The sequence below is a fragment of the Nipponia nippon genome, unplaced genomic scaffold (genome assembly GCF_047370975.1).
Source record: "Nipponia nippon isolate SJK-2023a ecotype South Korea unplaced genomic scaffold, ASM4737097v1 scaffold_9, whole genome shotgun sequence".
In the NCBI taxonomy this organism is placed as follows: domain Eukaryota; kingdom Metazoa; phylum Chordata; class Aves; order Pelecaniformes; family Threskiornithidae; genus Nipponia; species Nipponia nippon.
Genome location: NW_028262413.1, coordinates 29,192,747 through 29,217,966, shown reverse-complemented (window position 1 = coordinate 29,217,966; position 25,220 = coordinate 29,192,747). Strand labels below are relative to the sequence as shown.

At 41.4% G+C, this 25,220-nt stretch overlaps 1 protein-coding gene across 6 annotated transcripts in view; it reads left to right on the top strand.

The window, feature by feature from the left end:
- The first annotated feature begins 3,867 nt into the window (after positions 1-3,867).
- IREB2 (iron responsive element binding protein 2) overlaps positions 3,868-25,220 on the top strand; it is a 28,010-nt gene continuing 6,657 nt past the window's right edge. For 2 of the 6 annotated variants that reach the window (XR_015701210.1, XM_087743052.1), the window contains exons 1-17: positions 3,868-4,025; positions 5,444-5,533; positions 8,758-8,923; positions 10,012-10,149; positions 12,158-12,379; positions 14,066-14,135; positions 15,338-15,521; positions 16,033-16,172; positions 17,013-17,184; positions 18,556-18,656; positions 19,127-19,243; positions 20,442-20,601; positions 21,472-21,607; positions 22,335-22,419; positions 24,026-24,182; positions 24,465-24,589; positions 24,883-24,987. Coding sequence is in view for 5 of the 6 variants with exons in the window: in XM_087743052.1 (XP_087599178.1) it covers positions 4,007-4,025; positions 5,444-5,533; positions 8,758-8,923; positions 10,012-10,149; positions 12,158-12,379; positions 14,066-14,135; positions 15,338-15,521; positions 16,033-16,172; positions 17,013-17,184; positions 18,556-18,656; positions 19,127-19,243; positions 20,442-20,601; positions 21,472-21,607; positions 22,335-22,419; positions 24,026-24,182; positions 24,465-24,589; positions 24,883-24,987 (2,187 nt within the window). In the remaining variant the exon portion in view is untranslated. Of the gene's footprint in view, positions 4,026-4,087; positions 4,765-5,443; positions 5,534-8,757; positions 8,924-10,011; positions 10,150-11,059; positions 11,081-11,113; positions 11,436-11,521; positions 11,541-12,157; positions 12,380-14,065; positions 14,136-15,337; positions 15,522-16,032; positions 16,173-17,012; positions 17,185-18,555; positions 18,657-19,126; positions 19,244-20,441; positions 20,602-21,471; positions 21,608-22,334; positions 22,420-24,025; positions 24,183-24,464; positions 24,590-24,882; positions 24,988-25,220 lie in introns of those variants that run through there. The other 4 variants (XM_087743053.1, XM_087743054.1, XM_087743056.1 and 1 more) reach the window with 4 other exon arrangements.

Here is a 25,220-nt window from a genome sequence, read left to right as displayed (position 1 = left end):
GAGAGATTAAAACAAACTTCTTGTCTTTCTGAGTGCCAGCATTTTAGAGGAAAAATTATCACAGCAACTTGAATTGTTATCAGTGAATCAAGTAATAAACATCAGTCTGAGGTAATTAATATCCCAGGGGATGAGAAATCTAGAGTGTGTTACTTCTCAGTGGAGCCCTAGCATGGATAAGGAACTGGACTTCCAGTGTCTTTTGTGACACTGGCTCATGCAGCACAGACTCGTTGCCATACAGCTAGTGTTAGGAATAAAGGCTTCCTCCTCTGGCAGTTATTAATCTACTTATTTTGGTATTAGGGATTTTGTGTAGTGATGACAAGCAATATACAATCAAAAGTGAAGCTTAAATTCATATTCTGGAACATTACGTGGTGGCACTGAGGATACTGTGTTACCAAAAACACCCTCAAAAGCAAGGACTGTACCTCAAACCATGTGGTATCAAACCTAAATATTCAGTCATGTTCTTACTGAAGTATCCAACCTGCCACATTCTTAGTTTACAGCTCACCTAATTCCTGTGGCTTTGCTGCTGCGGCACAAGACATAGGGGAATGCAACCATTTCATTTTTTTCTTCCAAATTGTCCAACATGAATGTTACAAACCCCTTTTTCAGTTTGTTACTGAAAATATGCCAATGTCAAAATGTCTTTGTGATCTTTTTAATTAGCTGCCCCAACTAGCTCCAAGTTTGACATAGTCTATGCATAGATTACTGCGTGTCTTACCCACCTCTGTAGATGCACTGGCGTATCTCAGACTTGATTGTTGGACTGACCTACATTTCTTAAGTAAATATTCTACAGACATTTCCCAAGTTTTCATTCTTAATCTCCTAAACTCATTCATATGGAAAAAAACCTTCAGTTGCTGTGTTATTGTTTTCATCTATAGCTAGATATGAAAATTAAGTTTTACTCCCCTCCTCTAAAGATCTCTCACTGCTTAGGAGAACTGTGTAAGCTTTACTCCTTTCGAGCTCTAAATACAACAGTCATAGGGAAGTCTGTGTGTAGCCAGGATTAGAAGCTATTTGATTCAAAGGCCTGTACTTCAAACAGTTGGACCAACCTACTTCTCCTGTAGAGGAATGTATGGTGTGGGTGCTGCCTGGTTGTTCCCACTATTGTCTTTCCTCCATCTTTATAGAAAAAGGGAGGAAGACAAAAGAAAGGCACAACTAGAAAAGCGTCTTGCAGTACATTGGGTTATCTCGTTCTGTCTTGGTACGGTCTCTCTTTCCTATGATACTGCTGTGGAACACAGACCTGAGAGCATTATTTAGCTCAGCTTTTTCCACAACAAAGCCGCTTCCTCTGTTTAAAGGCTGAAATATGGTGAACAACAATACTGAAATTCTCTCTATGGCGTGCCTGCCTTTCGCAGAGGTAGCACAAAGTAATCCCTTCTATTCACATTCTCTCCTTCACTAAGACACTCCCTTTTAGCCTGCTTCTGTCAGTTCTAATTACAAACCAGCAATACCCATCCCCATCTTCCTTCCGGATAAGCTCTCCTTGAATTTGACTTATTTCAGGATGTTGGATGCCAGCTGGGAAATGGAGAAAACCTTCTGGAAACTGCAAAAACATCTTTCTTCCTAGACTGTTACACAACACCTTAAAGGACTCCATGATTCTAAAAGAATCACACACCAAAAAAAATAGTACGCAAAACAGTGGAGTAGCCCAGGTGCTAATAAGCAAAAAGAAATAAAATTTTCAGTATAAATTAACATTAAAAGCCAAACATCAAATGGCCAAACATTGCGTTAAAACCAAATATATACGGGATTTGCTTTCCAAAAAGCGGTCTGATATGTAAGAAGGGCACAAAAACCTAAACATTTGGTGCTAAAGGATTTAGCACGGGAACAAGAAATACTCCATACTCCCTAAAATTCCTTTCCCTGGACGTACCTGACCCACCAAAGTCAGCCTTCAGCCAACAGCGGAAGAGAACCAGAAGTCATTTTGTCCCTGGCACCCTGCAGGCTCAGCCCTGTGAGACTAGAGGTGTCTTTCACACAGGAAAACAAGTGGGTCAGTGATGGTGCAGAATGTCCCTGGAGATGCATCTTATCTGAGTTTGTCAAGAGACAAAGCTGCCATCATTTGTCTGCCAACACTTCATCTGCTTGTCACTGCACCTCCCAGCACTGACCCCAGAAACTCCTGCCAAAGTCCTCTGGGAGCAAACGCGTGGCCAGCACGTGTGAGGCGGCCGCACGCGCTGGGGAGCAGAGGGTAAAACTGCCCTTTGCGCCAAGATATTAGGCTGCAGCCCTCGCTGCTTGTCTGAGCTTTGCAACGAAAAATGACTGCACTGATCCAACAAGGGTAAAAGTTATAAACGAGATGCCACACATAAATAATCTGTTCAAAGAAACAGACAGCTTTTGGCATCCTGAACATGCTTTACACCTGAAGTGGGGGATCTCCTCTAGACACGTCTCGGCCATATCCTCCACCACCTTCCTTCCCACTGGTCTAGTTCCTTCCGCCTGCAGTCTCTCAAAGATACGCCAGATATCATCGCAATCTAGAACAGGTAAAAAGATGCCAGAGTTGTTCATGTGGTTTTGAGTATAACTTTTGCAATCAGTGTGTCAAGTCATTCTGTCACAGTTCAGGAAGGCAGTGGCAGTTTAGGTCAAAACAGATGCAGGCAAAAGGGAAAATGGATCAATCAGAGGCCAAGTCACAGACATCTTTTTGGTAATCTTCTTTGCTGCTTGACCCCGGTGATGAGTTCTGCATTAGTGTCTAAACCCTAGATATTATCTATGTCTTATAGCCTGGAGAAACTGGTATTGCTTGACTTGGTCACCACTGTGAGCATGACCTCACGTACCGTCGCTCTGAAGATCAAGACAAAAATAAAATTCTATCATCCACCGAAGAAAAAAGATCATCACTTGAAAGCAAGAAAAGGAGAAAAATATATTAAAAAAAAACCCTCCCAAAGAAATTTAGCATCAGAGACTAAGCCCAGAGCAAGGTTAAGCCTGGCTGTGTGACAGAACGCTGACAACAGGTCTTTCCACTCTTTCCAGCGTGGGCTGTGGTAACGCTAATGCTCTGCATCAGGAATCGGCTCATGGAGGTTTTTAACGCTCTGCCCTGGGAGAGGTTTGCCAGTACTTTTTGTTTCCGCAAAGGCCATCCCGTGCCACCTGAGCAGTGGACGGCAAGAACGTGATGAGTGGCAGCAGAGAGCAGCGCGCCCCGAGTGCTGGAGCACGGGTGCCGCCGGCCTGCGGGGCACTCTGGTAAACGCTGCGAGGGGAAACGCCTGTCCTTCCTTCAATTTCAGCCCCATGATGTTACTCCTGTGAAAAGCGTGAGACCCTTGCGACAATGCTTTACTTCAATCCATTGCAAGCCTCTCTCGCCTCTGGAAGCGCCCCTCAGCCAGGGCTGCAGCCCGCTCCAGCTGGGCCGGGAGGGAAGGGGCTGTGCAGCCAGGCAAAAGGGCGCCCACAAGCCCATGTGCTGCGGGGCCGAGCCCAGGGGCTGCGGCCAGGCGCCCCGGCCCCACAGGCACCAGCCTCGGCCCGGGCGGGTGGAAGGGGCCCGCGGGCACGGGAAAGCCCCGGCGGCGCCCGCCGCCCGAGGAACCGTTAGGCCGGGACGGGCCGACCGAGCGCGAGCCCCGCCCCGCCGCGCGAGCCGCAGCCACCTCACGTGGGGCCGCACGCAGCCGGGGCGGCGCCCAATAGGCGGTGCCCGCGGCCACACTCGCGCACGGGGCCACGGCTGCGCCTGCCTCGAAGCGCTTCCCCGGGCGCTCCGCCCCCGCGGCCTCACAAACATCGCGAGAGCAGGCGGCTTCCCTCACCCGGCTACTTCCGCCCTCTCCGCAAAGCCTCGCGAGATCCGCGTCCTTTTCTCCGCTGCGCCACGGCGGCTCTCGCGAGAGCTGGGGCCGCCCCGCCCGGGCCCGCTCCCCGGCCCCCCGCTCCCCTCCCCGCAGAGCTAATATGGTCGCCAGCGATGGACCCTGTCAGGCCAGGTCAGTGCGAGCGGGCCTGCCACCGCCCGCCGGGCTGCCTCCGGCCTCGGGGGCCGCCGCCGCCGCCCCACCCGGTGGGACCCCCGCGGGCTGGGGCCATCGTCTCGCCCCCTCCACACCAGGCCGGCGGCGGAGCGGCGCCGGCCCGGCCGGAGCGCGGCCCCCGGCGGTGTGAGGCGGCGGGCGGCCGTTCACGGCTCCTGCCCCGCTGTCCCCTCCCTCCCGGCGCCGTTGCGCGACTGCCGGCCGCCCTTTGTGCGGGAGCGCTGCCCGGGCCCGCGGCGTGCGGCCCCCCCGCTTCTCTGGGGCACCCGCCGCCCCCCGCCCGGGCCCGTTACCGCCCCCGGCGGCGGCTGCCCCCGCCGCGGGAGGCGCTTTGTTCTCGGCCGCGGTGGGGCCGGCTTCGCGGCCCGCCCGCTAGCCGGCGGCTGCCCGGGGCGCCTGGCCGCGGCTGTAAGCCGGTCCCGGCGGGCCTCCCGTTATTCCTGACGACCATTTTTGTCCCTCTTTCCGTTCCCTCTGCCGCAGACGCTGCGGCGAGCGAGGGATGTCGTGCCCGTCAAGGTGGCTGCTCGTTGGGCTGAGGCCTAAGCGGTACTCGCCTTAATTTGGGGGGTCATGTTAATTGTTTGGATGTTCAAGTGACGCAGTTCTTGTTAGCTGTTGACGATGTAGCATTTGCTTTGCAGTGAAAGTGTAACTGTAGTGTATTAAGATCAAAGCAAGCAGCAAACAAAGGGTAAGTGTTCTGCTGCAGAGCCGGTGTTTGTGCTCACAGGAGCACCTCAGTGATGTCGGAACTAACGCCGTTTCCCCCTCAGTTTGTCATCCAGATTTTATTGCCTTAAACTTTTACTATATGAAGTCCTTTAGGCCTGAGGGAGTATATCATTATCCCTTTAGTTTGCTAGCAATTGAATTAAAACCTTCTTTTTATGAACCACTACTTTTCTTCTCAAGAAGTTATTTGTTTTCTCCACGTAATAGCTCTTATGAGGTTTATTTTTGTCTCTTGTTTGCTTGTCATTAGCCTAGCACTTAATGCTTTATGCTTTCTACTATATTAAGACCTGCATCTCTTATCTGAGTTGGTGAGGTGCATTTATCCTGTTTTGTAGATGGTAAACTGAGACAATAAAGGTCAAATGTATTCAGGTGTGTGACTATGCTGATTACTTGCATGACCTGTATATACCTAGTATTACAGATACTTTTAAAATTCATCTTAGTCACACATCTACATCATTAGGTGTCTCAATCCATGTAGAAACCTTTCCATATTACGATTTACTTATAGTTCTAGAGGAATGTTGTTTTTGGTAAAATCGGAAATAAAAAGCTGTTCTTATGAGTCCTTTATCAGCGCTTAAACCTTCCATTCTTTTATGGCTGTGACTTTTTCTTGTTTTTTGCCCCAGGAAGCCCTTACCAGCCCGTAATTGAAGCTTTAGGAAACTATCCACAGAAGAAGTTCTACAATGTTTCAAAGCTTGGAGGCGCCAAGTATGGTAATGATGCTTTTTAGTTGTTTGTAATTAGGATGGTACCAGCAGTAAACATGCACCACTTACTGCTGTAAAATGTTAGGACGTGCAGTTGTGAATACATGAATTCTCAATAGGTGTATTTGAAAGCTTACAATTTTCCAATCTGCTATTGCTTTCTGAAGTTGGTAGGGGGTAATACTTCATGTAGCTTTTTTTCAGTAAGGGAGAAAGTATCGGTGTTGCCGGAGTTTTCAGCAGTACTCCAAATCAGAATAATTTCTCTTTTGGAAAACAAAGACGTGACGGGGAACTCTTATGTAGTAGTTCAAAAATAAATATAGTTTTTACTGTAATTTTCTACTGCTTTTTGGTCTTCTAGTTTCACCTTAGCAGCAGCTTCAGGTAGTGGGTAACTGTGTGTTTACTAGAACATAGCTTCTACTGCAATTGCTGCAGAAAGACGAGGTTTTGTGGTGTTCATACAATTGCTTAATCTCAGCATGTCATTAGTATGTAATAGAACACTAAGTGGTATGTGCCAAAAGGACTTTTATTGGCTCTCCGTGTCTGGGTGCCTTTTAAAAAATAAAAAGTATGTGCACATGTGATGCGGGAGGGGAATACATACAGATGGAGAGAGCTATAGATCAGTGTCAGCTGGAATAGGCAGATAATCAAAACATACTTCCATTATTCTCTCCCTGTGCTTTCATGTTAAACTCCTAAAACACTTACCTGAGGTACATATTAAAGGTATTTGGGATTTTTTTCAATTTTGCAAGGTCTAAATTACTCTCCTATATTCACAGAATTCATGATGTGTTTCTTGACTAAAAAATTACCAGTGGATGTTTCGCTTTAAACCCATATTTGACAGCGGTAATTACTTCCTTGTTGTTTGAAGGGAAGAGAGAGGGGAGCTAGTGCACAATGGCTGCTGAAACTTTTGTGCAATGGCTGTGTGCTCTTGCAAATTTCTACTACGTGTAACAATGAAGCTAATCTTTCAGATAAGCACGTAAGAAGGAGGTAGAATGCTTCTGTTTGTGGCTTTGTCCAGGAGGAAGCAGTGGTGTGGTAGTAACAAAACCAGTCAGTTCTACAGCAGTTTTTTAAAAGCCTCGTGGCAGGAGTGGAAATGTAAACAGAAGATACTACTTTCTGCGAAGATGTGCCATAAAGCTTGGAGCAGCAGCGGGTATTCCTGAAGATACTTGGAGAAGGAGTCTAAATAGACTAGACTAAGAGGGTCTCTGTCTTCCAATAGAAACTTCTGTGCAGAAGTTGGAAGCCTCATATTAACTACATGTTAGCAAGATATTAAATGAAATTTAGGCATGTTGTGGGACAGCACTCATAGCAAACCCAGCATCTGGAATTGCTTATTGCATTTGTTGCTAGAACATTAATTTTGGGTTTTACCTGTTTGCCCTCTGCCTTGGGGCTTCTGCCTATAATCTGACAATAAGTGCCTGTTTAAATTAATCAGATTACTAATGTAAATGTTAATTGATTTATTTGCCAATTTGCTAGGGAGAATCTGTTTTTCTAGTGCTTAAAATAGTATTCGTTATGGGGAAAACGGTAGCTAGAAAGAGCTCAGAATGATTTAGGGCAGAGGGGGCATCTGGAGATCTAGTCCAGCCTCTTGCTGGGACTAGAGCTAACTTGGAGAGCCTTTCTCAACTGAGCTCTGCAAACCTGTGAGGATGGAGATTCCCCCGCCTCTCTTGATCTGTGCTTAACCACCCTCCCTGTGAACTTATTTTGCCTTGTATCCAGTCACAATGTCCCTTCCTGCACCTTGTGAATTTTTTTTTTGTCCTGTCACTGTGCGCTTCTGAGAAGTCAGGCCTCATCTTCTCTGCAGTTCCTATTAGGTTGTGGTAGTAATGTCTGCAGTTTTCTCAGGGTGAGCAAAGTGAGCTGAGAATGCTAATGCAGGTCTCCCACCTGCTCCTGTGTGGCAGGTGCAGCAGCCCCATAACCATCTTAGAAGGCCCTTTGCTGGATGTGATCTCACTTCTTGAGATCTCCTGTATCCTGGGAGGCCCAAAACTACACACAATATTGCAGATTTGAGCTTGCTAGTGCCTAATAGAGAGAAGTAGGCGCTTGTTCATGGCTGATGGCCGCTAAGGAGCCCACTGGACAGTTAGATTTATCGTTGTAAGGATGCACTGCCTATTATTTGTAATCCAAGAAAAAGCAGAACAATTTTCTGGTAACTTGGCTTTTAAATAAAGCGGGTGGTGGCATTACAGCTGATTACGCTTGTTTTTGATGACATTCTTATTTTGAGTGACTTATCTAATTAAACAACAATGGCTAATATCTGAGAAAGACACACAATGAGAACAGAGTCATCAAATCCTATATGAATAGTTTGTGGACAAACCTCTGCATTAGGTGGAGACCACCAAATCTAACTTTTTTGTTAAAGCCTGAACTTAATTGTTTCACCCTCTTCTTCCAACTAACTTTTTAAATATTTCTCACTGTTCTTATAAAGTCACTTTCCTGCTTGAATGGTGGTGAAAATAATGGGATTTAGGGAGAAATGTGAATTAATCTTGATTTGTTTGTTTGTTTGCAGTGAATAGTTCCCTATTTTTTTGTGCCAGAAAGCTGCTTCTAGTCCATAGCTTAATCCAGATCAGTAACAAACTAACTGAAGTCATGTATAGCGAAATGTCATTCTTCTTTATATTTTATGAAATGTGTTTAATTTTAGGGCACATGGCAGAATAGTTTCTGGTCTTCATATCACTGTTTATTAAAAAGAAAGAAAAAATATTCTGTCATTGGATGCTTTTGGCTTGGTACCTCAAGTAATGAAAGGGTGAAATTTACAGTTAAAATATTTTTGAATATTCTAGTTGTTGCTTTTCACCCACTCCGATCAGTAATTCCAGCTGTAGATTCCTTGCACCTCTCAGGCCAGCATAGCATACCTTCATAAATGTCACTGTCTTAACACGGTGCGGTTAAGCCATTGGTATCTTCCATTCAAATCCCGTATGATAACTCATCTTCGGCAACATATACATTATGCAACTCACTCTTCCATATTGTGTAATGAAGCTCAAACCCAAAGGCAACAGGAAAAGCAGGCTCCTATAGCTCTCATCCTTCCAATCCCTAGCAGAGTGGAATTCTTTAGAAATGTGAGGTTGTCATTTTTAAAAAACTGTGTAAGCTGAAGGTGTTGCACTAATTAAGTCAGTTACTTTGCTTTACCCTAGATACTCTGCCTTATTCCATACGAGTGTTGTTTGAATCCAGTATCCGTAACTACGATGGCTTCTTAGTGAAAGAAACGGATGCTATGAACATCTTAGACTGGAAAACAAAACAGAATAATGTCGAAGTGCCCTTCTGTCCTGCCAGAGTTGTTCTTCAAGACTTTACGTAAGTCTGTGCACGTGTGCGCCAGAAACGCTGAAATAATCTGTGTAAACTCACTGAGTTGTATGTACAATTCTTTGGCTTGAAAATAAATTGCACCTAGCCTTTTGATACTGAAGTATCTCTTCAGAAACTTGTGCACCGCTTCTGCTATCCAGTGGATTCCTCATGATGATTACATGCAATGCAAGGACAGGAGTTCGAGTTGTTCCATAGGGTACCCTGGTTTTAGCGCAGGTTGGCGAGGCTGAAGCTGTTGGCCTGCAAGGAACCCTTCACAGGATAAGAGCCAAAACACAAATGGAAGTGGTGACATTTTGGCTGTAGCCAGATGGCTGACAGTTCATTGAAATATGTAGAATTCTTGCTTGAGATAACTGAAGTTTAAATATTGCTTACTCCACAGGTATATGTAATCCAATTGAATCCATAAATAATAAATATATTTAAAAAGAGGTCTCTTAGGATATTAACTTCCTTTGTGATTGGAGTATGGCATAGCTAAAAGGGCAGTCCTTCAGCAATTAGCAAATATTAAATTTCAGCTGTTTTGCTGACTCATTAATTATATATTTATCAAGAAATGAGAAAACTAAAAAAAGGAATGGTGATCTTAATAATAAAAATGAGGTAACTTCCGCTTAGCAAGTGAAGTCAGGAAGATTTCTGTAGTACTGTGTTACATAAACATTCTGTTAAGATGTATAGCACGAGCATTGTTTGCATAGCAAGGTTCTATTGTAAAGGTAATCAGTATCTAAAAATTAGTTTTGTAGTAAAGTATCATCGCACTTCAGAAGCATAGCAAGACAAAAGAGAAACGTAATTCTTTTCTTTGAGATGTTCCTGTGTTCTTGTTTGGTATGCTATTTCCAAGCATGCTGTTGCTTGTTGTGAATGAGTACGAACTCCATTGACTTTTAAAAATGTTCCAAGTTCTTTAAAATTTAGAGAATAGTAGGGGTTTATTATCTGAAATAGAACTTAGGTAGATCTAGACTTAAGTAAAGTTAAAATTAAAAAGAAGCTTGTATATTTTAGTGAGTTAATCTCCCATGTTGTTATGCTGTTTTGTTTTCTATTTCTGTTAGTGGAATTCCAGCAATGGTGGATTTTGCTGCCATGAGGGAAGCTGTGAGAAATGCTGGAGGAGATCCTGCAAAAGTCAACCCTGCCTGCCCAACTGATCTCACTGTTGACCATTCTCTGCAGATTGATTTCAGCAAATGGTAATGTACCTCTTTACCTTTTTTTTTTTTTTCTTTTTTAACCATACATTTTTGTCTGATACTGAAGTATGGATTCACTCGGGACTTGGTACCATCCCATCAAATCATTTGTCATGTGTGGATCCCTGAAACTAGACCTGCTGGTATCTGAAAGAGGGCTGGATAAAAATAGATAAAGTAACACTCTTGAAGGAGCGGAAGAATGGTTGTGAGGGGTTATGGATGAAGCTGACTGACAGCCCAAATTCTGGGCAAGAGATTGCTGAAATGACTTGCTCTGTCATGCTTCCCAGAAAATAATATGTCTTAAGACAATGAGGCAGAGGGAGTTTGTAATTTTGCTTTGCCCTGGTTTTACTGTTGATGTTAAACAAAAGTTTTGTTTTTTTGTTTTTAAACCTGACTGCCTTGTCACGGCTCCAGAGAAATGGCTTGCAATCCTACTGGACACATTGAAAGGCTGTCATTTCAGCCCATAGCTTACGATTGATTTTTTTTTTTAATGGGCCTGGATTTTACCACAGATTAAGAAAGGCTGCATGTATTTGCAGAGAGAGAAGTGTACTTGTAGGAGTCTGGAAGAGTATTGGGACTGGAGAACTGACAGCCTGGTTTTCCTTCTCTGACAGGCAGTAACGTGATGAAAACAGCCTGGGGCTGCCTTTTGCTAGAAACATAATACTGCAGAAGAGGAAAAACTTGCATTTTATTCACTGTTTGCTGAAGTATGCACTAAGTAAATAATGCAGCTCCCCTCCACCTTCTCCCCTGCCCCTCCATCATGGAGTCTTTCAAACTCATGCGGAATTGTGGAAATTGCTCAAGCTCTTTGGGAATTGTAAAAGTGCATGGGGAAAAAGCCTGTGGTCAAATGGATGTGGGTGTATGAGTCATTTCTGCAGACCTTCCAAATACATACAGGATTTTGGTGGTTAGTATTAGAAAAGTGAAGAGCAAGAAGCTACAAATCATTTGTTGTGTTGCACACGTGTTGTTTCAGTTCTGTGGTCCGTCCATTCTTGTGTCTGGAGGGACAGCTGATTCGATTGCAATTAGGCTAGCCTAAAATTATCAGAAAGACCAAGTGTTGGCAAGAGGTCTCAACAGGCTGCTTTGTAATGATAAATCCGGCTTCTGTAGTTTCGCTTTTGGAAAGCTTACGGGATCTCAGCAGCTGCTGCCCCGTGATAAGAAACCCTTTGCTACAGGATGGTTTGTGCTGCTTTTATATAGCTTCCATCTCCTGCTGCTCAGAGGCTCCCGGACTGAGTTGGGGTTTAGACAAGGTATCCTCCCAGGCCATGCAGTATCCTGCAATTCGATAACTAAGTATCTTTCTGTGTTACTAAAGCAGAAGAAAGCAGTGGCTTTAATTACAAATCCATGATTTGGTAAATATTGAGAGATAAAAAGCCATTCACTTTTCACAAGCTTTCTTTACTCAGTAGAGGGTAGCATGCTATATGGACTGTATTATGTTTCTGACTTCTGACTGACTTGAATAGTGTATAAAATTTATCCGAACCTTTGAGAATTTGTATAAAAAGCCTAATTAAATAATAAAGTTACATTTCTTTCCTTGAGAAAGCTTTGTCTGTAATCACTGCTCTGTGGATTTAACAACATGTACAGCACTGTCTTCAAAAAAGAAACGTGTTCAGCAAGTCCACTGCCTGGATAAGGCTCTACCCACACCTTCGACGTTTAAAACCCTGAGTTTAGCCTTTGCAACATTGTTTATAAAGATTTCTGGTCTGTTGTGAATAAATTGAAGTTGTTGTTTATCTGGTGTTACTCTTTCAGACAATCCAGTTCTGTTCACTCGTTATTACCATACTACGTTACTTAATTAAGCTTATCCAGTGGTAGTTTACTTTGCAACAAGGTTGTAGTATAAAATAACTTTTTTTCAGATAATATTTTATAATCTGCTGAAGGGATTGCAAAAAAAAAAAGAGAGAGAGCAAAATTCCTAATGTCTAAATTATTCTTCTATTTAATATTACAGTGCAATACAGAATGCTCCAAATCCTGGAGGTGGTGATTCACAGAAGCCGATGGCAAAGCTTTCTCCGCTTAAAGCACAGCCTCGGAAACTACCTTGCAGGGGTCAAACTGGCTGCAAGGGGCCGTGTAGCGCCGGAGATTCGAGTCGCAACTCAGGACAATTTTCTGCGCAGATTGAGAACACGCCTCTCCTCTGTCCTTTCCATCTTCAGCCGGTGCCTGAGTATGAAAGCTTCCTTTTTTTAATTATTTGCACCCTTCTGTGTTGTTAAGCACTGCCTGTCACAGTTCAGAGAGATGTGATTTTTTTTTTCTAAACATCCTTCTGTACTCTTCTTCACATGTGCCATAGACGGGTTTCAGCATCTAGAAGAAAGTCTGATGTAGTAGATTTAAATTAGTCTACAATAAATTTTTATTTTTTGACAAGAAGGGCTTTACTAAACAGTGCAGACGGCCAACTGTGTGACTCGTGGCTGTGATTTTTAAATTAAATTTTGAGACTTCCCTCATTTCTTTACAAGGACAATAAAGCATAGGAGTAACCCTCTGTGTGTTACAAAGTAAACCTCAATAAATAAATTAGTGAAGCATTGATTCATTTCTAAAAGTAAATTTTAGTTTTTCTGTGAGAACTTTTCAAAAGTCTCTGGCTCTTAAAAGAACTAAGAACTAGCCTGTACGTCATCCCCCAGCTTCTACGGAATCTCACAGTCCCTCTGTCATTGAGTTGAAATTCAATGTATATCCCGCCTGTATGTAATGGCCTAGGGGAACCTCATCTATCTGCCTTTTCCAGATTTTCAGTATTATTAACAGATTGTTGCGTACCATTCCGTTTATGACAATTGCATGTGACCATTTACCCCTTTCAGCTGCCACCTCTTTTCTCTGATAGGCTGTAGATCCCTATCTTCCTGTGATGGACAGGTATAGAACTTAAAAGCTGATCAAATCTGTATCCCACAATGATATGATGCTGATTGCCGTGGTAATTTTATAGATAATGCAAATTTTCCTGCTCATACAGGTGTAGGAATGCAGAATTAGTGATGTTTTCAGCAATATTGATGTTTCTGGCAGCAAAACAGCAGTGGTATTTATGAAGCTGCAGTGTGAATGATGACTGTCCCTCGGGGCTTTGCAAAGCAGTATAGCTGCTAACTTCTGTCACTGCAGAGGAGAAAGGGAAGGGTCACGATGTAAAATACACCTCTAGAAAACGGAGGACTTCCTTCCAGGCGCAAAGCAAGCGTGTTTCCTTTCTTGTTCACTTTCTCAAAGCAGAGGTTATTCCTCTTAAATTGTGGATTACTCCTTTGTAATGAATATCAGCATCTTAATAGATAACACTTCTTAAGAAAAGATGGTTCATTTTATGAGACTGTACTGATGAGTACTTGTGGAGAAAAAATTGTGGCTTGGAGGCAAAAAATACAGAAATGAAGGATAGTTACAATTGCCCTGATGTTCTACACAGCTGCTAAAGGGCTAGTACTGAATGTGGAGGGTGGTTTTTACCTGAACTAGTGAAAATCTTGGTTCTTTACCCTGACTGAGTTTTGAGGTGTGCAGCCTGTGAGACTACTGATTAGGGGAAAAAAAAAGCTGCTGTGTATTGTAGTACATGCTGGGAACAGATCTCCTAAAACAAGTATTTTTGAGATCAAATGCTTTAGGCAAACTACAGCTAGAATAAACATGTTCTCAAGCACAGCACAGATGAAATCAGTGAGTTTTCACTGTTCACAGAAAGCTTGCTGCAAGGAAGGAATTATCTTTGTTCTAATAAACCACTTCAAATTTTGCTGCAGGCTTAAATGAGTCTTCCATCAAACAAGCAAAAAAAACTTGTTCTTCTGTAATTTGAAATAAATTATGACAGTGCTTGTAAACTTTATCTTCCTAGGCCTGAGACAGTATTGAAAAATCAAGAGATGGAATTTGGCAGAAATAGAGAGAGGCTTCAGTTTTTTAAGGTATGTCTGTGTACCTGTGGGCTTTGTATTGTGTTGTGGTTTAAGAGCTTGCTCCATTTGTCTACTGGTGTTCAGGTTTAGGTGATAAATTAAGTGTAATCATTTGGAAATGTCAGACTCTCAAATCTGAATTTAATATGGGAACAGAAAATTAGCTGATAACACGGTTTATGACTTTAAATCTAAAAATTGTTAGGCAGCAGAAGTTCTAAATCTAGGTGTTGCTTAAAGGGGAGATAATTTTTCATAATCCTAACTTGAAAAAGTTTATACTGTTTGATTTGGTTCTTATCAGTGTGAAGGCAGTGGACAAAGTAGATATTTATGACGCATTAGTCTTTTTAATGCTTCTTAATGAGTTCAGTGCCTTAGGTCACAATGAGTTTCTGGATAAAAGGTTCACTTAGCCATAATTCTGTTACCAGTCTGACTGAAGTTGGAAGCGTTGAACAGAAGCAGGTGTTGAGACATTGCTGCTCTGGAACTAGGCAGCAGTGCTGGTAAACTTGGTTTTAAGGGAAGCCTTGTTTGGTGAACATCGGCTTCTTTGTTGCTAGCCAGGGATCTGCAACGTTGATATTTGATCTTCATCCACTAATTTAACATGGTTTAAGAATCTGATGCAATGATCTAAAAATCTTTCCATATAAGCAGACTAGGAGATTTCTTTCTGAAAGCTGCAAATTAGCTTTCACATTATCAAAGAGGAAAGCTGCCAAGCTGAATCTTGTTACGAGTTTCCACATCAGCTTTTTTAAATCTAGCATCCTGAGTTTGTGTGTACCGAGACACTTTTCTAAATTGTGTCTTCACTCTCATCCAGGAGTGTAAAACCTAAACTAAATTCTGCTATAAATACAAGTGCTTAGGTTCTGTTGTCTAAATACTAGTCTTTGCTGTCCTTGAAATCAGTTGTGCGAGCTGGAAGGTAAGAGGCTTATCCAGCCCTGCTTTTGAAAGGTAGGCATGAATTATTGATTCAGCCTGCAGCAGGAATTGAATGAATGGGTTTGTTGACGATTAAAAATGTATAGAATCCAAGGGGATCACGTAGCAGTGTTTGACAAGGGAGCAAAAGCCACTTGCATAAATAGCAAGTACTGTTTTATTGCATATTAGTTTTGTCATTTTAGTTACGTTCTAAGAATTGAATATACTTTTGAAAAAATGCAACTCTTTTTCTCGTTTTGGAAAAATTACAGTGGAGTTCAAAGGTTTTCAAGAATATTTCCATAATTCCACCTGAGACCGGAATGGCGCACCAAGTTAACTTGGAATATTTGTCAAGAGTTGTTTTTGAAGTTAAAGATTTCCTATATCCGGACAGTGTGGTTGGCACAGATTCTCATACAACCATGGTAAATGGCTTGGGTATCTTGGGCTGGGGTAAGTATCCTAAGAATAACTTGATAGCGCTTTGAAAGTCATACTAAAGCATTACTGACAAATACTTTCTTCCTTCTGGTTATTTCTCTCAAGCATAACAAACTCCATCTTGAATTATTCTTCAGGATGATTTTTGTCTAAAAGTAATTTCAACTGACACTTCTTTCCATCAAGAAACTGCTTTTTGTAATTTAAAGAGAAAATAGCCAAAACCCAATTGATACTCTAATAAGTGCTGTTTATACATGCAGTATAAAATTTGTATGAAGGTGTCTTTTCTCTTGGAAAGTTAATTTTAGATACATTTTTCTGGTTGATTGTGAAGTCTAACTTCAGCAGTAGTCTTGCTTGATTTTATTTTTCACGTACAAATATTTAACAGAGAACATCTAAATTTCTTGCTGTAGCCTTTAGGCTTAATAGGAAGGGTTTTATTAGATTTTTAGGACCTCAAAATATTTAGTGTTGGTTATTTGAACTGATGAAAAGCAACTTAATCCTCTGCTTCCAGGTGTTGGGGGGATTGAAACAGAAGCAGTGATGCTGGGGATGCCGGTTACTCTCACTTTGCCTGAGGTGGTTGGGTGTGAACTGACGGGTGCAGCCAGCCCGCTTGCTACATCCATAGATATTGTTCTGAGCATTACAAAGGTAAGTAAGTTTTCAAACAAAGCAAATTTTGTTGCAAGTTCTATCAGTGCTGTTTGAGAACTGAATTAAATGCTGGGAGTATTTTTAGTATACCTTTAATCATGGCAGTGCAGAAAGATACAAATAATCTCTAACCATTTTTGTTTAATAGTCCTCCAAAGTAGTGTGGTTTTTTTCCTCTATAGTGGTTTATTTACAGGCCCTCTTTCACTAAAAAATAATTTAAAAAAATGTGTGTAGGGTTGGCGGCAGGGGCAAGAAGCCCTGTTTTCCATTTTTCTCCTGCTGACAGCATGTAGGCTTCTTCACCAGCTCAAACTTTTTCTGGATACCCTTTTTCTTGTAAAATACTCCTGCAAGATGCAAGGCCTGTCTATGGTTGTGAGCTGGTATAACTGAAGAATGTATTTTCTGCAGACAGGGTTTTGCCAGGGTGGCACAAACCGTCACTGTTGTAGTGTAGGTGAAGAGCTAGTGTCAGAGCATTGAAGAGCTGTGATTGCTTTGAAAATACTTTCTTCTTTCTGGCATGATGCTTTAAGAAGCGTGTATCTGTTCTGAATTAGGAATCTGAAGAACTCAATTGCAGATGGAGGTGCGGTTTATTGTGTCAACTTCCAGTGTAGATTTTTAGAACCCAGTATGTTAACGGGGCTTGGGTTTGGTTTTTTGGGGTTTTTTTGGTTGGGGTTTTTTTTTTCCAGACATGGGCCTTAAGGTTTCAGCTTTTTGTTTTAAATGTTCATGACTTGCCAACTGTGAATTGTTGCAACAAACATTGCTTGCATTGTACCTCTTAACATAACAAATGTTGTTGGTGTTGCGTGTTCTTTTAAACAGCATCTTAGGCAAGCTGATGTCGCTGGAAAATTTGTTGAGTTTTTTGGGAGTGGAGTTTCCCAGCTGTCTGTAGCAGACCGAACCACAATAGCAAATATGAGTCCTGAATATGGTGCTATTCTGAGCTTTTTCCCTGTTGATAATGTGACACTGAAGCACTTAAAGCATACAGGTAAAGATGAAATTAAAATAGCAATTTGTTGTAATAGTATTTTAGATATGTGGCAATACTTTTTTTTGCTTGAAACTCCATAGTTCTTAAACTGATTTTCTGCAGAGTTCTGACTCGGGTTTGATGCATAAAATTGTGCTGTACAGTAGCAGGCTGTGTCCTGGGATACACTTGGCTACAACTTTTGTCGTGTAGAATCTCATGCACCTGAGCAATACCTGCCACAGGAAATGTACCATATATGTTTACTGTTGGCTGGTTTGTGGGATGCTTAGTATGTGCCATTTGGGCCTGAGTTACTTACCCTGCTTTATTGGCACAGATGTTTTCTTGTAGCCTGTTTTGTCTCTGTGTATGGCATGTATTTGAGCGAGGCTGTAGTTCTTGTGTGCACAACACTGGCACGTGGATAGGTGACTTGCCCTTGAGGTTTGTGTCCAGTCTGGTTTGTTTGTCTAACACCTGATTTACTGAGATCGTGTTACTTTTCAACATCCAGAGTCCTTGTTTTTGAAAGCATAGGTAAACCTTTAAAAGAAAAGTATTAAGAAAATTCTCACTTATATTTTGAAAAGCGTATGGAATATGAGTCTTCTCGGTATGAAATGCATCCCTTAACCACCTGTAGATTCCCTACAAAATCAAAATCTACGATGGTTGCTAGAAATAAGTGAAACTGCAAAACAAATCCCAACATGTTTCTGAATTTTTTCACAATGATTTTTTCTTCCCTTTGAAGAGCATTATTTTGCTGATGTTTCAAGCTAAGCTAGAAGGATGTCAATTCCTTATCAAGCTACTGCAAATAGAGAAAGCCACAGGGTAACATATCAAAAAAAGCTCATTCACATTAGTAAGCCTTTCTGACACTGAAATCTGTCACTTAAATACAAGTTAAACATTTTTAATTTAATAACAAACATGTTTTGTCTGGTCAGCGCAGAGCAAATGAAACATTTTCTAACAGTAGCGACTAATACTGGCTGTTATCAACTAAGCACATGATCTGTATTAAACAAGTAAATCTTAATAGAGAAAAGCTTTATGAACGTCAGGGACAAATCTGTAAATTTAATTAGAGTTACAACTGCTAGAGTTGGAACAGCTTATTTTGTTCCTTGATACAAGAAGGAAAGTTAAGCTAATTTAAAAAAAAAAAAATAAAGAAAGAAAAAGTATTTTAACTCATGTATCATTCCTGAATAGCTCCAGGAGGTTTGGGTATGGAAGTGGTGTGCCTTGAAAAAAACTTTGCATGTTCAAGGATAAATTTGATATGCTTGAAACATTGTTAATTTCTGAGAATTGTGTATTTTGTTTTATTTATTTTTTTAATGTGACTTTTCTCATGTTTGAAATAACCTTCCTAAGGTTTTGACAAGGCCAAGCTCGAGGTCATGGAAGTGTATCTTAAAGCTGTGAAGTTATTTAGAAGTGATGAGAGTTCTTCCAGAGAACCTGAGTATTCCCAGGTATGCTTGAAATGACTTGTTTCTCTATGCTTGACTCTCATAATAAATAACTACTGCTGATTTAACAATTTTGTCTCCCGCTGTAATTTTCATTGCTTTAATAACATTTGCATTTATTTACTCACAATTTTGAGAAGCAGACTATGTTTGCAAAATATAGAGGGCGTGGGGGAAAGAAGGGAAGGACAATAATGTTCAGGTCAACTAACATACTGAATTCCTGCCACTCCCGAGTGATCAGGTAAGTCTTATGGAGGGTAGAAAAGTTAGGGGGAGTGTTAAAACACGGTGAATAAGATGAATAGCCTTTCATAGTGGGCGGTCTTGAAAATAGAAGCCCAGAGTTTTAATGTCTTGGAACATTCAGATTTTAAACAAAAGAGGTCCTGGATGTCTTAATGTTGGGCTGGGATTGATAATGCATGCTTTTTCTTTCTTTCATTGGTTTGTGTTTTGTTTTTTTTTTTTAGGTAGTGCAAATTAGTCTAAGTTCTATAATTCCATATGTCAGTGGCCCCAAGAGGTCCCAAGACAGAGTGGCTGTTAATAACATGAAAAGCGACTTCCAAGCCTGCTTAAATGAAAAGGTTTGTACAACTGATGTACTTTTCAAAAGGTGCTTCCTATAATCTACGTGAATAAACGTTACTTATTCCTTGCATACCTGCTGAGCCCTCCTTATTGCTATATAAACAGCTTATCCAATGATATTGTTTTCTTGCTTGACAAGTGTCCCAAGGATAGTCACTCATCAGTCACGGGTGTGTTTGTCAGGAACGTGAACTTCTAAAAATCCTTATGTTCACAGTTTAGATTGCTAGGGAGGAAAAACTTTGAAGTTAAGTGATAAATAACATAAGCTCAGGAAACATTTTCTCATTTTCAGAGGTTTTTTTTAAGCAGCTGTATTTTACTTAATTTCCAAAACAGAATTACCATAAGAAAACTCATCATATCTTAAAGGAGGTGCAGAAAGACTTCCAAGATTTGTAGATGATCAGTGTTCTGGGTTCTTAACTTAGCAAGTGATTTTTTTCCTTGCAGCTTAACTTGACTTCACAGAGGAAACATTTTTACTCCGAAGGTGATATTTTTGGTTAGGAATACGCATAGGTATCTAAGAATGCAGCTAATACAGGAATGCATCTTCATTTTTAGTGTTTATCATTAAAGTTGAGGACTGGCAGGAATATTAGAAACATTTACACTTAGAGACTCTGTAAAAATTCTTTCTGTTGGTTTTAGCATTTCTGGCTTGCAATGAGGTGTATGATACAGAATGATCAGTTCTGCTAGAGAGAGAAATCGTAACTGATCATGGATCACAGAGTGGTTGATGTTGAAAGGACCTCTGGAGGGTGACTGAGCGCTGAAGAGCTGGAGGGTGTGAAATGTTAATGGACCTAGTCTGCTCTTAGTTATAATCCTCTTCCAGTGAGAATCTTGGATATGCTTCTAATTCAGCAACAAGTATTGTATAGAATTAGACATGTACTTATAAGGGATTGTTCTTTCATGTATAGCAGGAAATGAGCGTGGGATCAGCCATGCTTTTTGACTAGCATTTGTTCACAATTGTTGCGAAGTTCAAGCAATTATGAAGAAAGAAGGATGAGACCGCTGTAAATATGGAGAGAGGCATGATCTGAGGGCTGCTTTTAAAATCTGTTTAAGGGTTCCTAACGGGACAGCTGAGTATTATTTTAAAATGAGGGTTCACCTGGTCTTGCTCTAATGTCATACTTTCTGTACTGTAATAGCTGCTAACGTGTTTTTGTCATCTAGGCTGGTGTTAAAGGGTTTCAGATTGCAGTTGAGAAACAGAATGACATTGTACCTGTTCAGTATGAAGGAAATGAATACAAGCTATCTCATGGCTGCATTGTCATTGCTGCAGTAATCAGCTGTACAAATAATTGTAATCCATCTGTCATGCTTGCTGCAGGTATGTTGTGACTAGTGACAACTAACTTGATCTTAATGGCGCTCCCATGTTTACGCGGCCTTTAACCTTCACTTTTGTAGATTCTTTGTAATGACTTGACCTAAAGGTTTGAAACTGTAAACTTTTAGCCTTAAACTTGTTGTGTGTTCTGGAGATTATATAATGACAGTTTTTAATAATACAATCTCAAAATTTGTGTCATAAAGCAGTATGAATGATGGTAATTACAAAATATTTACATTTGGTAGTATTTCAGCAAGTACCCAGTTTTAGGGCTCTCTGCAGATGGACGCACATAGCAGCACAGCTGATGCGGGAGGTGGGCTTTAGTTTTGACTCCATCCTGGATGACTGTAGCCTGTACTGCAGTCAGCTGCAGAGTCCGGAAAGAAAATCCGTATGGGTGAACAATTGTTCTGTGCTTTAGCCACTGGTTAAGGAGTATGTGCTGTACCTTCACGAGCTGCATACAGTTTTCCCAGGACAGTTAATCCTCTCTCAGACCTTGCTTTCTACTTTTGAGGTCCTCTATGGCCAAGGCAAGCTTCCCTTTGAGGCTGTGGCCTGTGTCAGAAGAAGAATAAATGAATTTGCACTGTCAGCTAAAACATGGGAAAGAGACTTTTCTTATAGAAAAGAAAATGGGCATCTACATTATAGGACTAGGAACAGAAACCTGAATGGTATTGTTATGAGTTAAGAAACTTTATTCAAGCAAGTAGTTGCTTTCATAATTTAATAAGCTAAAGGTCTACTTGTTGTCTGGGGTTTTTTTTATGCTTAATTTAACTAAGGTAGCATCATAGAGATGTTATTTTAAGGGAGATACAAAACATAAGCTGTCTCTTTTTTTTTTTTTTTTTTTGGCAGGACTTCTGGCCAAAAAAGCTGTTGAAGCTGGCCTAGTGGTTAAGCCCTACATAAGAACAAGTTTATCGCCGGGCAGTGGAATGGTTACACATTACCTCAGTTCAAGTGGCGTATTACCATACCTCAGTAAGCTTGGGTAGGTTGCGACTCCTACTTCATTTGTCGTTTTAGGAAAATAGTACACAGGGGTTTTCGACAGGTTGGTAAGTATATGGTTGCTCTTCATTTTGGGCTGGCTAGCTCTTAACTTACTAGATTGTCATTTTAACTACTTGCTGACTTAAAGTTGCAGTTTACTCCATTTTATTGCCACCTTACAAGTTACTGTGTGTAGATCTCTACCTCATCTGAGCTCTGTTTTTTTGGTAGTGATCTACGAATTGTAAGTGTCTTACAAGACAGGATGCACTTGTTTATATATTTTAAAAGTGGAAGCTGGATGTAAATCTGTCAGGACAGTCTGTATTAGACTTTTCTTAATGTTGCTGCTGTCGTGGGTTGTTTAACGTGTTTTTGATTGCTCTGTAGCAATAACAGTTAGATTATGTTCATAATTCTGTAACGGTGCCCACTTGTGCTCTGTGAGTGAGGAATGTTACTGCCTTTGCTTTGCCATTATTTATGGAACTAACATCTTGAGATGTTTGATTTGACTTATCTTGATCGATTACAAAAATGTTACCTTCTGTCTTCCTGCTTGCATCAGTGAGATGTAGCATCTCCTGTTCACTTCCTAAAAAGTCTAATAATCAAAGGAAAAAAAAAAATCTTCTTAGTGATTGCTAATAAAAGAAAAAGCCGTTTTGCTAATAAATTGCTTGTGATCATTTAATGTGCTACTTGATTGTTTTTTTCCTATGTAGGTTTGAGGTTGTCGGTTATGGGTGTTCAACCTGTGTTGGAAACACTGCCCCCTTGCCAGAAGCCATCAGGAATGCAATAAAGCAGGTAACGCTCTAAGGCTTGTTGAATACAGAAATATAGTTGTCGCCCAGTTAAGCGATCAAGAAGTACAGTAATCCATGCAAAATGTACTTTATTGTTGGTTTGGACTTTGCATGATGTTTTTGTGCATGTCAGAGGGAGACCATGGTAATTCATTGCTATGTAAAATAAGCATAATAAATAGCATTTGTAGCATACAGATATAAATTACAAGATAGATACATAGGATCAGTTGGTGGCCGGTCACAAGTGGTGTTCCCCAGGGCTCAGTGTTGGGGCCGGTCCTGTTCAACATCTTCATTGATGATCTGGATGAGGGGATCGAGTGCACCCTCAGTAAGTTCGCAGATGACACCAAGCTGGGTGGAAGTGTCGATCTGCTGGAGGGCAGGAAGGCTCTGCAGAGGGACCTGGACAGGCTGGACCAATGGGCCAGGGCCAACTGCATGAGATTCAACAAGGCTAAGTGCCGGGTCTTGCGCTTGGGTCACAACAACGCCATGCAACGCTACAGGCTGGGGGAGGAGTGGCTGGAGAGCTGCCTGGCGGAAAAGGACCTGGGGGTGTTGGTTGACAGCCGCCTGACCATGAGCCAGCAGAGTGCTCAGGTTGCCAAGAGGGCCAATGGCATCCTGGCCTGTATCAAGAATAGTGGGGCCAGCAGGACCAGGGAGGTGATAGTGCCCCTGTACTCGGCACTGGTGAGGCCGCACCTCGAGTACTGTGTTCAGTTTTGGGCCCCTCACTCCAAGAAGGACATTGAGGTGCTGGAGCGTGTCCAGAGGAGGGCAACGAAGCTGGTGCAGGGTCTAGAGCACAAGTCTTATGAGGAGCGGCTGAGGGAGCTGGGGTTGTTTAGTCTGGAGAAGAGGAGGCTGAGGGGAGACCTTATTGCTCTCTACAGCTACCTGAAAGGAGGCTGTAGTGAGGTGGGGGTCGGTCTCTTCTCCCTAGTAACAAGCGATAGGACAAGAGGAAACAGCCTCAAGTTGCGCCAGGGGAAGTTTAGGTTGGATATTAGGAAAAACTTCTTCACCGAAAGGGTAGTCAGACGCTGGAACAGGCTGCCCAGGGAAGTGGTTGAGTCCCCATCCCTGGAGGTATTTAAAAGACGTGTAGATGTGGTGCTTAGGGACATGGTTTAGTGGTGGACTTGGCAGTGATAGGTTAACGGTTGGACTCAATGATCTTAAGGGTCTTTTCCAACCTTAATGATTCTATGATCTAATCTTATGGAGGATGCAATGTGTCAATTTTGTATCATAAATGAAGAGGAGGGTTTTGAAGAGCTATATGCTTGAGTGATTTTTAACGAGCACTGTCTGAACAGCTGCAGCATTCTTCTCCTGTGAAGCAGAAGAAAAATACAAGAAGTAAAAGGCAGGAGAGGGATTGACTGAAGTGACTGGAGAATACATTAGAGGGTCAAGAGTAAAAAGGAGAAGGAGGAAGGGTCGCAGGAGAGAACAAAATGCCTTTAAATTGAAGTGTTAGAATAAATATTTGAAGTGGAATGCTAGAAGCACATCTGACTTAGTCAATAAAAAATAGCACAAGCTGTTGAAGTACCACAAAGTCCTAGAAAAATATATATGGGTCTGCCTTTCAGGGTGATGTAATTGCCTGTGGAGTGTTGTCTGGAACAAAGAACTTTGAAGGACGTCTCTGTGACTGTGTCCGTGCCAACTACCTTGCTTCTCCACCACTAGTAGTTGCTTATGCTATTGCAGGCACTGTTAGAATAGACTTTGAAACTGAGCCTTTGGGTAAGTATTTCCTTACGTCTTCTATTTCCGCCTCTAATGTATACGTAGAAGAGGTTTCTTCACATGCATTTCAGCATACAAAACCAGTATGCTTGAAGAGAAAGAAGTCGTATTTGGTGTTGCTCATAGCTCAAGCAAAGCATCCACTTAACTGAGAAAATTCTTTGCATATCTGGTACCATCTCTGAAGACCTGAATATATTTATATTGGAATGTAAATATGTATGTAAAGTCTAATATTTTATTCTTCAAAGTTACTATTCTGTTTAAAATCTTACTCAGGCACTGGCTTTAATGGCAAAAGTATTTACTTACGAGATATTTGGCCCACCCGAAGAGAACTTCACACAGTGGAGGAGGAGTGTGTGATATCATCCATGTTTAAGGAATTGAAAGAAAAAATGGAGGTCAGAATGGTCTTTTGTTCTACATAACTTAAAGGTTGCATTTCATTGTAGCTTTATAATATCTTCCAGTTGAATATGATTGGTTTGTCAGTTATTTCCATTACTGTAAAGGAGGACTTAACTGAGATGGATGCTTGTATTAAAAAGTGATTCTTAAGTAATATCCAGTAAGGTAACTTGTAGTATATAATAGAAATTAAAAAGAAAATCACCAGTAAGTCTTTGGTTTCAGAATGTAAACAGATTGTAAACCAATGTCTCCGTTCTTTTTGGTTCACTTTCTTTTTTTGTAGAAAGGAAACAAACGATGGAATTTACTGGAGGCGCCTGAGTCAACTTTATTTCCCTGGGATTTAAAATCTACTTATATCAGATGTCCTTCCTTTTTTGATAAACTCGTAAGTACATTAGATCTATCCACCAGATTATATGCACTACATTTAAGTAAAGGAATAGCTATTGCAGTAAAGCTTTGATGTTTAAGTAACAAAGTTGATTATCACTAATATTTCTCAGTCTTTTAAATACTCTTTGTATCTCTGGAACGAGCGGCGCCTGTACATCAGTGTGCCTTCATATATTGCAGATATGTTTTATGTCTCTAAGGATCTTGGAAGAAAAATGTGGGTTT